This window comes from Malania oleifera, chromosome 5 (assembly GCF_029873635.1).
Source record: "Malania oleifera isolate guangnan ecotype guangnan chromosome 5, ASM2987363v1, whole genome shotgun sequence".
NCBI classification, from domain to species: domain Eukaryota; kingdom Viridiplantae; phylum Streptophyta; class Magnoliopsida; order Santalales; family Ximeniaceae; genus Malania; species Malania oleifera.
In genome coordinates this window covers 18,896,183-18,914,436 of record NC_080421.1, presented here as the reverse complement: position 1 = coordinate 18,914,436, position 18,254 = coordinate 18,896,183, and the positions used below count along the sequence as shown (strand labels likewise).

The 18,254-nt window shown below is 34.3% G+C and overlaps 1 protein-coding gene across 1 annotated transcript in view; it reads left to right on the top strand.

Moving 5' to 3' along the window:
- Window positions 1-13,463, top strand: part of LOC131155873 (subtilisin-like protease SBT3.5) — a 65,593-nt gene extending 52,130 nt beyond the window's left edge. Inside the window, exons 5-13 of the mRNA XM_058109323.1 lie at window positions 991-1,088; window positions 1,189-1,344; window positions 1,430-1,544; window positions 9,797-10,343; window positions 11,278-11,378; window positions 11,781-12,023; window positions 12,269-12,380; window positions 12,451-12,637; window positions 12,763-13,463. Coding sequence (XP_057965306.1) covers window positions 991-1,088; window positions 1,189-1,344; window positions 1,430-1,544; window positions 9,797-10,343; window positions 11,278-11,378; window positions 11,781-12,023; window positions 12,269-12,380; window positions 12,451-12,637; window positions 12,763-13,316 — 2,113 coding nt within the window. The 3' untranslated portion in view covers window positions 13,317-13,463. The remainder of the gene's footprint in view (window positions 1-990; window positions 1,089-1,188; window positions 1,345-1,429; window positions 1,545-9,796; window positions 10,344-11,277; window positions 11,379-11,780; window positions 12,024-12,268; window positions 12,381-12,450; window positions 12,638-12,762) is intronic.
- Window positions 13,464-18,254: the final 4,791 nt, after the last annotated feature.

Below are 18,254 nucleotides of genomic sequence, written 5' to 3'. Positions count from 1 at the left end.
ATAATTATAAACACCAAAATCAAATTTAAACATCAACGTGATATGAGATTTTCAGGTAACGGTTAGAATGAAGAAATTAGAGAATCACATGATCAAACTAATCAATCCATATATGTGTTTCTTTACAAGTGTGTTTGTATACATACCCAAACACATGTATTAACAACAAAAGAATCGTAAAGGCTAAAATAATAAATAAAAAATTAACCAAAAAAATTGCTAGGTTTTAAAAAGTTAGAGGTAATTACAATAGATCAAAGTAATAGTAACTGAAAAAAAATGGTGAACAATTTGAGAGAGTAACAACGCTTCATTTTTTTGTTGCATCGATAAAGGGATATTTAAAATAAAAATAATATAAAAAAATAAAGAGTTGAAAAACAAAATAGTTAAAAAGTGAAAAACTAAAAAAATGTGTAAATTAAGGGATAGGTACAATGCTCATAGCAAATAATATATCTATTTACATTTTTTTTAACATGTCTTTAAAAAGATATAATCAAGAAAGCCTAACTAGTTTCACTAAAGAAATATGCTTCCAAGAATCATGAAAATAGTGTATTGATTGAAATCGTTGCAACCTTTGGAAACGAAAACTATAACAATTATCTTTTAAAACTTTTTAAAATTAGATAAAAATACTTTAAAATAGCAGCCAAGATAATGTTTAGGGACTTTCACGATAATAAATGAACGGCAGTAAAAATTCTTTCTTCTTGTTTTGTTTGCATCAAATAATTAAAACTATTAGTTACCCTCCACTTAATTCCTTATGCTTTCTCTCATTAAAATTTATTAAGAAAAATTCTTTTTCCTTATTGTGCTTTGCTTAGAATAATTGCACAAGTGCATCAAACACATTATATCTATATATGTGTGTGTGCGCGTGCATTTGTGTAATATGTATATATTTTAAATAGAATTTCATAGAATTCATTGAAAAGGTAACCATGAAAAGAAACCCACCGATTGCTATTTTCGATCTGATAGCAAGGAAGTTGCCCAAGAATCAATTTTATATAGCTACAAGCATGGATTTTCAGGGTTTTCAGCAGTTTTGACCGAATCTCAAGCCAAGCAAATTGCAGGTACCGTGATCTTATGAACTTAGAACGTTGTATGTAGAATATAAATTGACTTTGCCCTTTTGTAAATTATTGTACTTTATGTGATAAACAAAAAATGTAGGTTTCCCCGAAGTTATTTCTGTATTTCCTAATAGAATGCTTAAGCTACACACAACTAGAAGCTGGGACTTCCTGCATGTAAAATCCCAACTTACAAATGGAATACTTCGTAAGAGTAATTTTGGTGCTGGAGTAATTATCGGCTTCCTTGATACTGGTTTGTGCCAAAAATATTGAATATACATTTATTTCACATGCATTTGATTTGTCAATGAATTTTAAATGGCTTATACATGGTTTAGGAATATGGCCAGAGTCTGAAAGTTTCGTAGATAATGGTATAGAAGAGGTTCCTTCGACGCGTTGGAATGGCTTATGTCAAGAAGGGGAAAATTTCAACAGATCCAGCTGCAATAGGTTAGTTATAGTGCATTCTTTGCATTTCAATTGGCCTTTACTCTCTCTATCTCTCTCTGCTATGCCATTTTCTTTCATGCTCAACTGAATTAAATGATTAAGATGCCAACAAAAATTTAATCTGCCTTTCGTTATGCAAAAAATACATAAGTTAATTTTTTTTTTTATGTATCCTAAATTGAATATGTTAATTGGCATTCAATATTTTGTATTTTTTTTACATGTCCTAAATTGAATATGCTAATTAACAAAAGTTTAGGTACCCAATATTAGTTATTTTTTTAGAAGGTGCCCCCCCCCCCCACCCTTCTTTGAAAAAGAAGAAGAAGAAGAAGAAGAAGAAGAAGAAGAAAAATGGTCATTCCATCCCAAAGATTAGAGTATATATTGTCTTTCTGCAATGGTAATATTTTTTAATTTCACGAGTTGATTTCATCCTACTAGTAGACCATTGGAATAAAATGAGCGCTATATTAAATTCAGTCTCAAGACACAAACTGTCGATGGTTCCAAATGATTCTATCGATGGTTTGCTCTTTGCTTCAAACCGTTGCAATAACCGTTGATGGTTCCAAATATTTTTATCGACAGATTGTTCTCTTTCTGAAACCGTAGATGGTTTGCCCTATAACCATCGACGGTTTACTTTCTGTTAAGTTGGTTTTTTCTATTTTCAACATTAGTTTCTTGTTAATTTAGCAATTATTTGGTTTGTAAGTTGGAATTCTGCATGTATATATATGATGTCTATGATGTACATGTAAGATATACAAGTTGGAGATTTGTTTTTCTCTCTAAGATTCAGTTTTATTTCTTTGTTTCCTGTAATATATTCCTTCTTTCAATTCTATCATGGTATCAAAGCAAGGTTCTCGTTTTTTGATTGAAGATTTTTCTAATCCATATTTTCTCCATCAATGAGAAAGTCCTGGGTCAATCTTGGTTTCTCATCCTTTAAATGGTGAGAATTATTATACATGGAGCATATCCATGTTGAAAGCTCTCAATGCCAAGAACAAAATAGGTTTTGTGGATGGAACATTTTCTTAGCCTAAAGATCAGTCTAATCCATTCTACATTTTGTGGTTCCATTGTAATAATATGGTTCTTTCGTGGATTTTAAATTCTCTCACAAGAGAAATTGCTGCCAGTGTTATCAGCCCTTCAATTGCTGAAGAAGCTTGGAAGAATTTGAAAATCATATTCACACAAGGTAATGGCCCGAGCTTATTTCAACTCAAGAAAGATCTTACTTCATTAGTTCAAGATCAATCTTCTCTTAGTTCTTATTAAACAAAGTTGAAAGCTGTATGGGATGAATTTTCTATTGTGAAACCCATTCCTAGCTGTTCTTCTAATCTAGGCTGTTCTTGTGGGGCTTTAAAAACAGTAATTGAACAACATCAAAAGGAATATGTTGTTTAATTTTTGTTGGGTCTAAATGATTTTCTTACACATATTCGAGGACAAATTCTATTCACGGATCCAATGCCATCCATTGATAAAGTTTTATCTCTCAATTTACAAGAAGAAAAGCAAAGAAAGGTTGTAGGATCATCTTTGATGACTGAGACTGCTACTTTATTCAGTAAGAATGTTCCTAGAACAATGTCCAAGAATCGTCAGAGGCAACATCCCAAGCCATTTTGTACTCATTGTGGTTTCACTCAGCATACAATTGACAAATGCTACAAGTTATATGGATATCCTCTTGAATATCATCAAAATTCAAGAACCAAGACATCTTCTGCACATCAAGTTTCATTATCTTCTAATGACTCATATTGTTCGGCCACAAATCCTCAGTTTCCTTTCACTAAAGAATAGTGCCAACAACTTCTTTCTTTTCTACAACCCTCTTCGTAGACACCTCCACCCTCAGGCATGAATGCTATAAGCAAATCATCTGCTGCTTCAAACCCTTTGAGTTTATCAGTTATGATTAATTTACTCGATTCTATTTCTAAGCATCCTAATTCATGGATAATTGATAGTGGTGCTACTAATCATATGGTTAGTTCTATTTTGTATCTCACTACAATTACATATGTTGAAAATACATCAGTAAAATTGTCTAATGGAACATATGTTCCTGTTACACATATTGCAACTATGAAAATATCAGATTCATTAGTTCTTCATAATGTTCTGTATGTTCCATCTTTCTCTTTTAACCTCATTTTAGCCAAAAGACTCAGAGAAAATTCTTGTTGTTTGTTGTTTCTTTCTCATTATTGTTTTATACAGGACCTACATTCATGGAAGATGATTGGAGTGGCTAAGCAATTAGTTGGATTATATTTGTTGTAAGAATCTATTGTAAATTCTAATGTTTCTCCTGCTGTATATTTTACTTCCACTGCAAATCATCCTCCTTTTGATTTTGGCATTTTAGACAAGGTCATCCTTATTTTCATAAGATTCAAATACTACAAAATATGTGTCTTGATAAACATACTCATTCATATTTCAATTGTAATGTTTGTCCATTGGAAAAATATAAAAGATTGCCATTAAATACTAGTCATTCGATCAAAAATAAAATTTTTGATTTGATACATTGTGACATATGGGGTCCTTTCTCTATTGAGTCAATTATTGGTTTTAGATATTTTCTTACAATTGTGGATGATTATTCATTTTGTACTTGGGCATATCTAATGAAAAATAAATATGATACTCGCTCTTTAGTTCATTCATTTTTTAAGCTCATAGATACATAATTCAATAGTCATATCAAAACAATAAAGTTCGATAGATGTTGACTTTTTAAGTCTGATCCCTAGTTTTGATAATGACAAACCGTAAGTTACTTATGCGTGTATTAGTGCTTGAGCAAGCTTAATATTTTAGGGCACATATAAGGAAGAGATGGAAGTCAAGAGGAACATAAAGATCATATCATCCGGCGTCTTCTATGGGAAGTTCAAAGAGCCAAAGAATAAGACATTTATTGATTTATTTGGTGATGCATTTTAGTTTCTTCATTTGATCTGTAATAATGTATGCATATGCATGATATGGATAAAAACTTAGATTAACCATAGATTGACCTTAGGGGACCTATCCTATCACCAAAAATCTTTTTCTAAAAGGCTAAAATCATACAAGGGTTGTTGGAATAGCTTTGAGGTAAAAAACAAGGCTAAAATTACTTTTACAAAGACTTGGCCAACCGACATTGGATTTTTAGGCTTAATTAAAAAGCTTCGGTTGACCAACCACCTTATATTTTATAACCCTTAGTTGACCGACCGTACAGTAAGCCCGAAGTCAAATTTTAACTAAAGCTCGGTTGACCAACCAAATTTGATCTAAGCTTCCACGGTCGTCTGACGTCCGAATTTGACTTTCCCACCTTCCTCAGCTGACCAACCAACTAAGTTCAAAATGCCCTCAGCTGACTGACCCTCAAGAATTGGTAGAACGACCTTAGGCCACGGTCGACCAAACCTACAAAGGCTCGGATTCACCTTTTGGTCAGCCGACCGGTCATCTCCCACAACCAACCGAACCTCTCGGGTTGGAAATTTTTTAAGCGCTAAAATGTAATTAATTTCGTAATTAAAAATTTTCAAAATGCCAAGCATGTCCCTCAATGGTCAGATTTTCAGGAAATCTATAAATACCTCTTCCATAACTTAGATTAACAACTTTGATTAATTTCAAAATCCTCTCAAAATATGTCTTAATCGAAGTTCTCCCACATCATTTTTATTGCAAAAATTTCTTTGGGGAAAAAATTCTATACTCTCTTCAACTCTCTTTCCTTTCTATTCATTTGAAAAATACTTTGATAGAGAGCATTTTGGGCTTTCATTTTCATTAATAAGCATATACTCTCACTCTTTCTTTGGTTCTTGAAAAACATTTTTTTGAGAGTTAGGTTAGTGTTTCTCCACATATTTTTTCTTCATAAATATTTTTGGAGAAACTCAATTTTAACTTGTAAATATTTTTACACACTACTTAGATCAGACATATTCATTATTGCAAAAATCATTTGAAAGCAAACCCTTGATTCTCCTACATTTTCATTGAAATATATTTTTGGATATGTTTTTATTAGGATTCAAATATTTGAGCATTTATCATATACATCCTCTTCAAAGATTGAAAATATTATTTTTAGAAAAATACCACATACTCACATGAGCATAATTCATATCATATGTGAGTGCATTTGAGCTTATTTATGTACATAATATTTTTATTATTGTTGTATTCTCGACGTGTAGTCAAAAGAGGATTACACTAGCTTATAACGTGTACCGGATAGACTTAGACCCGATTAAGAAAGTTACGGATTGGTTCAGACCCTATTAGGAGAATTAGGAGATGCACCCTCCTGGGAAAGTGTGCAAGGTGTCAGCTCCACCCGTTAAGTGAGCTGGGGAGTGTCCGCCCAGTAAGGACATTGTAAGTGTTATCGCTCTGTCCGGTTAAAGTGAGCATTTAGTGAATCCTTGGGTTGCAACTTAAGGTGGGGACGTAGGCAGTATTGGCGGAACCCCAATAACATATATAATCACTCTCTTCCCTATGCCTTTTAAATTTCCGCACTTGAATATTTATATCTTAATTATTGTGAATGAATGGGAAGTACTGAGTTTGCTTTGTCTGTGTCATATATTTGCTCAATAAATTATTGTTGGGTATTGTGCTTACTTAGAAAGACCCTAGGTTGTGTTATACTGAATGCGAATTCAAACTAAACTTAGGCAATAATTTTTAAATATCCAATTCACCCCCCCCCCTTTTGGGAATACACCATTTCTAACAATAGAGATGCTAAGTTTGATATGACTGAATTCTATTCTTCTAAGGGAGTCTTGCATCATCAAACATGTGTTGGTACACCTCAACAAAATGGTGTAGTTGAGCATAAGCTTCAACATCTATTAAAAGTGGCAAGATCTCTTAGATTCCATGCAAGTTTACCCCTTGTTTTCTGGAGTGAAAATAGCTTACTTAATAAATAGAACACCTTCTCCTCTTTTATCTAATAAAACACCATACGAAGTATTATTCTCAAAACCACCAATTTATACTCATCTTAGAGTATTTGGTTGTCTATTTTTTGCATCTACTCTATCTCATAATCATTCTAAATTTGCACCTAGAGCTCGTCCTTGTGTTTTATTGGATATCCATATGGCACCAAGGGATACAAATTGTATGATTTAGAAACCAATGTCATTTTCTTATCTTGAGATGTAACTTTTTGAGAATCTATATTATTCCTACTTCACCAGTAGTCATACCAGTTCCTCAAATAGATGATCTCATTCCTATTGATATACTCACATATCCTACAACTCAAGCTACTCAAAACATTTCTTCAGATTCTGTTGATATTTTTTCCAATCCCATAAATGAACTAGTAAATACTTCAAATTCTTCCTAGTAAAGTCTTGATTATACTACTTCGCATACTCAGATTAGAAAATCCACTAGAATTCACAAAATTCCATCATATCTTGTAGATTATCATTGCAACTTAGCTAATATTGCAAATGCCACTTCATCAGCAGATTTCATGAGTGATGGTCTTCTCTCAGGTACTAAATATTCAATTTCTAACTTTTTGTCAAATTCTAATCTTTTTTGTCCTCAAAAAGCATTCACACTTTCTATTTCTTTGCAAAAAGAACCAACATCTTTTCGACGAGCCATCCAACACACTCAATGGTGTAATGCCATGGCTGATGAAATTCAAGCTTTGGAAGATAATAAAACTTGGACTATAACTCATTTACCTCCTAACAAACAAGATGTTGGATATAAATGGGTTTACAATATTAAATATAGTTACGATGATTCTATGGAAAGATACAAGGCATGATTAGTTGCCAAGGGCTATACACAATAGGAAGGATTGGATTACTTGGAAACTTTTTCACCAGTTACCAAGTTAGTTATTGTACGAATCTTGTAAGCCATAACTGCTTCCGAGAACTGGTCTTTGCATCAACTGGATGCCAATAATCCTTTTTTGCATGGAGACTTGGTAGAGGAGGTGTACATGTCTTTACCTCCTAGTTTTCATTACAATTTGAAGGGATCGTCTGCTTAGGGGAAGTTTTTACCATTTGCTCAAGTTGATTTTACTAACTCTTAGCGTGTGTGTAGACCACAAAAATCTTTGTATGGTCTTAAATAAGTATCAAGACAGTGGTTCTCCAAGTTTTTATCTACCTTGATACCTCATGTTTTTATTCAATCTTTAGCTGATCACACGGTGTTCACTCGACAGAAAAATAATCCGTTCATTGCATTGTTGGTATATGTAGATGATATCATCATTACGACTAATGAGGATAATGTTGTACTTGTTTTAAAGAAGTACCTCTATTCTCATTTTAAGTTTAAAGATCTTGACCCTTTGAAATAATTTCTTGTTCTTGAGATTGCTCGTTCCACAAAAGGTATTGCGATTTCACAAAGGAAGTATGCTCTTGAAATATTGTCTAATTCAGGGTATTTAACATTTAATCCAGCTTCATTTCCTATGGACTAGAACTTGAGATTATCTAAAATAGAAGAAGAGTCTCTCTTAGATCCACTTTGTTATAGAAGATTAGTGGGAAGACTTCTCTACTTGACCATTACGAGGCTTGACTTATCATTTTTAGTTCAAATATTAAGTTAGTATGTTGCAAATCCTACTGAAGTTCATTTCGCTGATACTCATTGTGTTTTGAGATACATTAAAAGCAATCCTAGTCAAGGGTTATTTTTTCCATTAGTAAATGACTTACAGTTGAAAGCATTTTGTGATGCAGATTAAGCTGCATGCAAAGACACTAGAAAATTCATCACTAGTTTTTGTGTGTTTCTTGGGCAATCCCTCATTTCATGGAAATCCAAGAAGCAGAATACAGTGTCTAGGTCTATAGCAGAGGCTCAATATCTTGCCATGGCAACGACTACATGTGAAATTACTTTGCTACAACATTTGTTGAACGATTTACTTGTCACTCATTATAAACCAATCGTGCCTTTTTGTGATAATGAGGCTATCTTGCATATAGCTGGCAACCTAGTTTTTCATGAACACACAAAACATATTGTCATTGATTGTCATATTGTTAGAGAAAAACTGTTGGCTGGCACTATGAAAGCATTTCATGTGGTCAGTTAGCTATATTTTGACGAAACCTCTTGGTTAAAATCTTTTCTCTAATATTCTTTCCAAGATGGGTGTTATAAATATTTACACTCCATCTTGAGGGGGAGTATTAAATTCAGCCTCAAGACACAAAGTGTCGATGGTTCCAAATGATTCTATTGATGGTTTGCTCTCTGCCTCAAACCGTCGCAATAACCGTTGACGGTTCCAAATTTTTTTATTGACAGATTGCTCTCTGTCTGAAACAGTCGACAGTTCACCCTGTAACCGTTGACGGTTCACCCTGTAACCGTTGATGGTTTGCTTTCTGTTAAGTTGGTTTTTTCTAGTTTTTGAGCATTAGTTTCTTGTTAATTTTTGCATATATTTTCTTTTTAAGTTGGAATTCTGTGTGTATATGTATGCAGTCTATGATGTACATGTAAGATATACAAGAAATAAATACAAGTTGGAGATTTGTTTCTCTCTCCAAGATTTAGTTTTATTTTTTTGTTTCCTGCAATATATTCCTTCTTTCAATTCCCTGAGTGCATTTTTTGCCCCATACATACATATTTTTTGTGGGAGTTTTATGAACTAGTGTGGGAAATTCCCATTGATTCTCCATTTGGCGAAGGAAATATTTTCTTAGAAAATAATTTTCTATTTTTCATTCTAAAATATATTCCCACCCAACATAACCTAGGCTATTTTTTATTTTTTTTTTGCCATCTATTGTGATTCACAAAAATTGGGAGATATTTCTTTTCCTTGATTTATGATCAGTTTTCTTCTTTAATTTGTGATTAATCGATCTTTAGACAATTAGCTAGGAACTATTTAAATCATAAAAAAATGAATAATTATTTTTGGATCGACTTTATTTTGTGTTGCAAAGTACTTTATGATCATTTACGTAATAGACCTTTTATGACTATCTTTTCGTAGTACCCTATAATGTTAAAAAATGTAATAAGGGATTGCAAGCTAGTTTTGTGAAATGTTCTCTTATGACTCTTGAAACTGTTTCGTTGCTTGTTTATTTTTTAGCTCTTGTAACTTGGCATTATGTCCTTGTAATTCTCATTTATCTTCATGATTGTTGAAGTGTAGCAACTAATTGTTTGGATATCACGAGTAGGAAAATTATTGGTGCAAGATGGTACATTAAAGGATATGAAGCTGAGAACGGAAAGTTTGATCCAAAAAAGTTTGGCGACTTCTTATCTGCACGAGATACACAGGGCCATGGTACTCATACTGCTTCTACTGCAGCCGGGAGACTTACACAAAATGTAAGTGTTGGGGGACTAGCTGGAGGATTTGCAAGAGGAGGTGCTCCATTGGCATGGATATCTAGTTATAAAACATGTTGGGGTCCCGGTGCATGTGCCTCAGCAGACCTTCTTGCTGCCTTCGATGGCGCTATTTTTGATGGAGTGGATGTGCTTTCATTATCACTGGGCGATGAATTACCGCCTTTTCCTACTTATGTTGAGGATGTTTTGGCGATTGGTTCCTTCCATGCAAATGCAAAAGGAATTTCTGTAGTTTGCAGTGCTGGGAATTCTGGTCCATTGCCTCACACAGTAGCAAATACCTTTCCATGGGTCTTGACCACTGCTGCCAGTACTATTGATAGAGTTTTTCCAACATCTATTACCATGGGCAACAACAAGACTGTTTTGGTACTACTAAAACTTTTTCTTAAGCTGTTAAAACTTATAATTTATAGTGGTTATGCATACACCTACATGCACACATGCACGAAGGAATGTTAGCTTACCAAATTTTTGAATAGTTTAGTGTAGTACCTCTTTTAGATTTAGAGAGTGCATAACCTTGCTTTCTCTTTATGATCGAGGAGAATTTGTCCAACTTCAATTACTTTGTTAGCAATGTATGCGTGAGTCATAAAAATCTCAAGATCTTTACCAAGCAACTTTTCCTTAAAAAATCCAATCACTATCTTGTGCGAAGATATTGAATAAAATGAAAATATAATGAGATGTAAATATTATGGGGTTGCCTATATTTTAGCTTGTCGAGAAAATGTAAGTTTGTTGGGGTTTGTCCCACATCGGTTGTGGAAGCAGATTGGTGGTCAATTATTAAGTGTGAGGGAAAGTCTAATCCCATAAGCTTGTTTTTGGGGTTGAGAAGGCCCAAGACCACCCAATACTGATATCAGAGCTCATGGTTTCTCCCTGGGATGTTGGGCATGTGGTGCTGCCAATTTGGTGAGCCCAATTCGTGTGGAGTTTCGAGCCCAATCCCAATTCGTGAGGGGTTTGGAGCCTGATGTGTAAAGGGGAGATTGTTAGGGTTTGTCCCACATCGGTTATGGAAGGAGCTTGGTGGTCAGTTATTAAGTGTGAGGGAAAGTCTCACGCTATGAATTAACTTTTGGGGTTGAGAATGCCTATGACCACCCAACACGTTTTTGAGTTTGTTATTTAAAAATAAAAATAGTTTAGCATTTAGGCTATAACATTTAGCAACAGAAAGATCTTTGACCCAATAAGTACTCAGCAACCAATCTGAGCTTTAATTTTTGTTATTTCAACCGGCGAAGCCATAAGGTATATAATACTTATAAATTAATTTTATTTTCTTGTATAGGGTCAAGCCCTTAATATAAGGAATATCACGAGCAAGTTCTATCGTCTTATGTGTGGGAAAGATATCACAATCAATGACGCAGCTGATGATGTAGATGGAAGGTAGTATATGCAACTCCACATTTATTAATTATTTTCAATTTGTGCTTTATACATACTGCATATTTGGAGGGACCTTAATTTGGAGTTGGAGTTGTATTAATGGTTTGGATAAGTTGATGTATATAACTATATTGAAATTTGTTCAAATCCAAATCCAAGCCCTGAAATCATATCCATGCTCCCAAACACTACCATTACTTGTCCAACCCACAAAAAATCGACTAATGGAAATGGGTGGAACGGAAATGAATTACCACTTGGTTCCTTCTTTTTTCAAATTTTCATTCTATTCCATTTCACAAATCAAGCATGAAATATGTATAATCTTTCCTTTTCATATTTCTTTTTCCTCTGTGTATAAGAAATCCATGCATATGCTTGGGATTTTTTTGATTTGAACAGAAGTTGTCAATTGGGGAGCCTGAATGCCACACTGGTTAGCGGAAATATAATTCTATGTTTTCAGTCCGGCAATGACCTACTAACATCAGCTGACATAGCTTTCAGAAGTGTGAGGAGTGCAAATGGAGCTGGTGTCATCTTTGCTCGAGCACCGACAGATCTTACGATAGAGTTCCTTCGCAATTTTATTCAAGTGGACTTTGGAACTGGATCAATTTTGCAACAATATTCAAGGATGCCAAGGTTATTAGCTATTTTATGTGGCATAAAATTTTATACTTTAATATTTAGAGTTGATTTGAGAGCATGGATTTTATGCTTGAATTTGAATTTCATACTATTTTTTTAAAAAAAATCTATATTATATTCGTTGATCATTTGCACAAATATAAATTCAAAACCAGAAATCGATGCTTCTAAACCGGAGGTTTTTAAGTTTATGCAATGCATAGTTATAATATAAATTTTTTATTTGATAAATACTGTAGTCCTATGGTACAAATTAGCTATCCAAAAACAACTGTGGGGAAAAAGACTTCCCCAAAAGTAGCAATCTTCTCATCTCGAGGACCCAATTCAGTAACCCCCTACGCTTTAAAGGTACCAACATTCTTTTGCAACAATTTTTTTTAGTGTCATTTTTATATTGACGTGGTGATCGAAAATTTAGCCGGACATTGCCGCTCCGGGAGTCAATATATTGGCTGCCTGGTCTCCTGCCGCTGGAGGCAATCTGTTCAACGTGGAGTCTGGAACATCCATGTCAACTCCTCATGTAGCAGGCATTGTTGCCCTTTTAAAAGCCATCCATCCTAGTTGGAGCCCCGCAGCCATTAAGTCTGCACTAGTCACAACTGGTACATATTTAAATGAGTACCTCTCTCTCTCTCTCTCTCTCTCTCTCTCTCTCTCTCTCTCTCTCTCTCTCTCTCTCTCTCTCTCTCATGTATGTGTATATATATATATATATATATTATCACAGCTTCACACAAGGATATATATGGTCAAAGACCCATTTCGGAGGGTCTTCCGAATAAATTGGCTGACTTATTTGATTATGGTGGTGGTCTTATTAATCCCAATCAAGCCATGGATCCTGGTCTTATATATGAAGTTGAAGCTTCAGACTACATCAAATTTCTCTGTTCTATGGGCTACAGTGAAAAAGATATTGGTAGGATGGCCAATATACAAAATCCATGCAATGATGAAACCAACTTCCTCATCAATCTTAATTTACCTTCTATTTCAATCCCCGAGCTAAAGAATAGTATAACAATATCAAGAACCGTAACGAACGTGGGTCCTGTAAATTCAATATACATTGCTCGAGTTCAAGTTCCATCCGGCATATTTGTGAAAGTTCAGCCGTCAATCTTGTTTTTCAACTCTACGAAGGAGCAACAGGAGTTCAAGGTCACATTTTATTCCCTACAAAAAATTCAAGGAGAGTATGCTTTTGGATATCTATTTTGGGAGGATTTTACACATCAAGTCAAGACCCCACTATTCGTTCAACAAATAATTGATTATTGATGACATGTACTGCTTGTAGCAGGCAATGCTTCTTATCAAATAACCCCTATTAATCGTTGCGGCTTTGTTATGTTATTTAATGCTAAGCTTATCTTTAGTTTTCTTTCTTCATATTGTAACTTTATTAACCATGTTTTGGATTTCAAACTTTTTCTACTACTTCTTCTTCTTCTTTTATTAGTTTTTCTATTTCAAGGATGTCCTTCTCTACCACCTTCTTTGCTTTTTTAATTCCACTATTCTATTATGTTGAGTTGTGGCTCCATTTATAGGGCATACATGCACTTAAAGACGGTTATAAATTGAGGGACTCATGCAAGCCCCTAAGCCCTCCACGCACAAGACCTCCATGTCTGCTTAAATTAGTTAAGTGGGGTGTGTTGGGAGGTGCGAGGGAGCGAAGCACCCTGTAGTATGATACAATGTATTTATGTGTAGATTCAATGTAATTGTATATTATATAAGAGTATTTTGGGTTTTTGTTGTCGTCCACAAGCTACTGTGGCTTCTCATCTTCGCCCTAGCCTTAAAAACTCTCTTGATTCCCCTTTTATTTCTCCAACCCCAAGGACCCTAGTGCACGGCTGCTCTAGCCTTTTCTTTACATGACCCATGCATGAATTTAAAACCCTCACATGCTGTTGTGGCCTTCCTTTTTGTATGGACCATGCACAACCCTTTCCCTTATGCTATATGTTAGGGGTTGACAGTGTGACCTCGATTAAATGGAGAGGAGAGATCTCTTCATTTGCCCTCGCCGGGAATTTTTATACTAGATGCTAAATTACTCGGATGAAGACTTATGTGATTGTCTTGTTGATTGAATATAACAACTAGTTCTATATGTCATTCATGAATTCATTACTGTTGGAACTGATATTTCATACCTACAATGGCTTTCGAAAATCTTTTCGAGTGTTCATGACACCCGAATTGAATATGTAGTTGTTGGCTGTCACTGTCGAGGGAAAGCCTCGACGAGTGTCGTGCGGCCCGGTTTAAATTCCTGGTCCGTGACACTATGCATATGGCCAATTTAATTTGCTGCGCATGGCCTACAAAATGCATGGCCCATGCATTTTGTTTTGCTTTCATGTGTTGTTTTTTATTCCAATGTTGCCTCTCCTTTTGCATTTCAATTGCATGGCTTTAAATTGCATGGACCTTCACCTTCTTTTTATTTTTGTTTTACCTTTAATTCCCAAAAATTGTCTGCGCTAATTAAACACAAGTGCTCGTAAATTTTATACACAAATTTAGAATAAAAATCTTAATGTTATAAATTGAGCTCCATTTAAAATAATGTGTATAGTTTGGGCACTTAATCAGGGGGACAATCGAAAGAGTTCAAAAATTAATTCATAATGGGTCACATGTCGCCCTTTCGGTGCTAACACATAGAACAACCACGTCCGCACGTTTTAGGTGGGTGACGTGGCGCGATCCCAACTGGTCATTTTTTTTCCCCTCTAGATGACTAGATCGATGCCACGCCAACAATTTGTGCCTTATTCCCCGAGCCAATGCGTGCCCTGCTACCACATGAAGGGTGATGCCGTGATGATGTCACCCTCCCACGCATCATATCCTGATTTTTCAAAAAAAAAAAAAAAAGAAATCAAAATCACCCTGTACTACCACGTGCCTCTTCAGATGGATGACACATAATAGCCCATATATACTTCCAGCCTATTCTCCTTCCCCTAAATCAAGTCAATCCAGTCTGGCCTAGCTCAATTTGAGTCTAACCTATTGACTTAGTCAAGTCGGTCAAGCTAGTTTGACCCGATACAGCTTCCTTGAACTGCCCATTTTTTTTATTAATAATTCATTTTTAATTCAGAAAATTTGGACAAAAAAATAGTAAAATAAAATTAGAAAAATCGGTGAAAATTAGAAAAAAAAAATTATCTGAGTTTTTTTTGACTCGGGAAACAAAAGAATTAATTCTAAAATCATAAAATTAAGAAAATTCCTTAAAATCTTGAAAAATTGCAGAAAAATTCTAAAAAATAAAGAAAGTTTCTAAAAAAAATTTGGGAACTTTTCTGCTCATTTTTTTAAATCACTTTCCAGTGGTTTTCCTTATATGGTTTGCTTATCGTGTGCCATGTTTGTCACATGAATGCATGTTTTCCGTACCATTTTATGTGCGCGTGTACATGCATGCTTGTGTGCATGTGTGCATCATCCCTATGCGGAATATTAAAAAAATAAATTTGTGGTTCTTTGGTCCCTAATTATCTCCTAAGGAGCGAAGATTCTAACAGAATCACTTTATCTTTCTCATTAATTAGTGGTTCTATTAGAATCTTTGAATTATTGTGCACATCTTGCTTGTATTTTTATTTTATTTTATTTATTTTTTTTTTGCCTAATTGTGATTTTGATTGTATATTGTGAATTTATTATCCTTGCCTATCTTGTTGTACTATTGAATGAAAACCTTAAAGAAGTCACCTTTAAATCTCGAAGGTTATGTCTTTGCATGTCTTTGAAGTTTGAAGGCAGAATGTCTTTATCTTATACAAGTCCTCCAAATAGTTAAAGGTCAAGTAAGGAGCACTTTTAAAGTAAAGTATCAAGTAAATAATCGTTGAAAGGACTATTGGGAGTTTGTATTCTTATCACGATTTTGGGAGTCCTAAGGTGGATAGTGTCTATCCTTCGAAGGGTTATCCAATATTTAAAGGTTAGGTAATAAATAAACAAGGGAATTAAAGTCTTGATTGGCTAATTTTGAAAGTAATCTTAGGGTAATTAGGTATCGCCCGCTGAACGAGTGTAAAGAGGTGCTAATACCTTCCTTTTGCATAATCGTATTCCCAAATTCAAACCTGGTGATGCAGACCATTGACCATTGGTTTTCTTGGGCTTAGGTGACCAATGAATTCTAGTGGTGTATACATAGGTGTTTTAATTGTAGTTAGAATAAATAGTTTAGTGGCGACTTCGTTGATTTTTTTTCAATAACTCATTTCTCAATCCCATGAATTACATCAGACTTCATATGATCGAGTTCACCACTCCATCAAGGTGATTCAGAGATTCGGTCCCACCTGTTTCCTAGGATCGGCCCTTTAGGGCATTGCGACAATGTAAATAAGTATTATCCTATTTCGTCGATACTACTTAAGTTCCAATGGGTTCATTTGACATATGCAATATTTTCCTAGTTATAATATAAAATACTCATATGCATATATGTCTACAACATATTTTTATTTTTAAAAAAAATTAATTACTCTTATAGTATAAAAATATGAGTTGAATAAAAGTAATTTTTTAATTTTTTTTAAATCAGCACATATATCTAATATGCATTATGTCTTTGTTATAAGCATAATTAATGATGCTCACATACATGTTTGTGTATGTAATATGCCCATACATTTTAATTTAATTGAATTTTTATTATATATAATAGTCTTCAAATAATGGTAATTTCTTAATTTTTAAAATTTATATGTTGATATTCATAGGGGTGAGGGATCTCATCTAAGACATAGGATTCATCTTTATAAATGCACTAGCCACGAGCACATGTGATTTGTGTGCTCTGCCACTTTTGAGTAATAATAACAACAAAATAATTCTTTAAAAAATAATAAATAAATATTTTGTAAAAAATATCAGTTGAGGAAAGTTAGTGGCATTTAAAGGTATTTTTTGGAATATTTATGAGTAATTATAAGAATATTTGTAGTTATAAAGACTTTTTTAAAATTTTAATGAATATAATTATAGGGACATTTTTGGAATATTTTATGGGTAGTTATAGGGATATTTTTAAAATATTCATGGATAGTTATAAAAACTTTTTTAAAATTTTTATGGATAGTTATAGATACATTTTAGAGATGTTAAAAATCATACTAAAAAAAGAAAATTCTCTTTCGAATAGTACAAATAAGATACACAGGATTTAACTTTTGAAATATTAAATTTTTTTTTTAAATAAAAATATGTAATTTCATCCTAAAAAATAAAAATTACTCACTGCAACGTATGCTCGTGAGAAGAAGAAATTAAACAAAACAACATGAACCTCACCTATCAAGTTCACTCTCTTCACCTCAATGTGAACACGGTAAAAATCATGGGCCTGTAACGATAGCATTACAAGCTATACCTACCAAAGGCTATCACACAATTACCTATATGGATCTTGGTCATATGAGCAGGGGTGGTAAATCAGGTCAAAACTCGATGACATGTTTATAAATAGGGTTTGGATTTAATACAAGATGACATATTTATAAGCAGGTCAATCTGAACCCGACCTGTTTATTAAACAGATTAAGCGGGTTTAGGTCTGTTTAACTTATTTTATATATATATATATATTATGCAATCAAACCCAATTCGAAAGCGTTGGGCCCAAACCCGATCGATCTATCGCGTTCGCTTGTCTTCTCCAAAGTGTTACGGTACGTCGATTCTTCACTTTCTGCTTCTGGAAATCAAAATTTGCTCCTGCTTTTCATGCTTGCGGGATCAAATTTCCATTTTTGGATTCGAATTTCGGAGTTGCATCTGCTTTTGATCTATTTGATTCTCTTCGCACCGACTCAATTACGAAGATTGACCACGGCGATTGTGCGTCTGTGATGGCTTTGTGCTTTAGTGATTCTTTTGCAGGTGGCTCGATCAGTGGTTTTTTTAATTAAGATTTAATTTAAACATGGTAAGGTCTTGTGCGTAGCTGAAGGAAAACCATGTTACCCTAGCACCCTAACCCTACCTACTACCCATCTGCCATCTCCGATTCTCTTGCTGTTGCTAGCTGCTGCCTGCTGATTCTCCTGCTGCTGCCTGCTGATCTGATCTCTCACGCACGGCCGCACTGGGCACGACCTCACACTCACAAGAAAGCAGCCTCACCCAGTCACCCTCACTGTCTCTGCACTCAGGACCCTGCTACGGTGCTACCCAGAC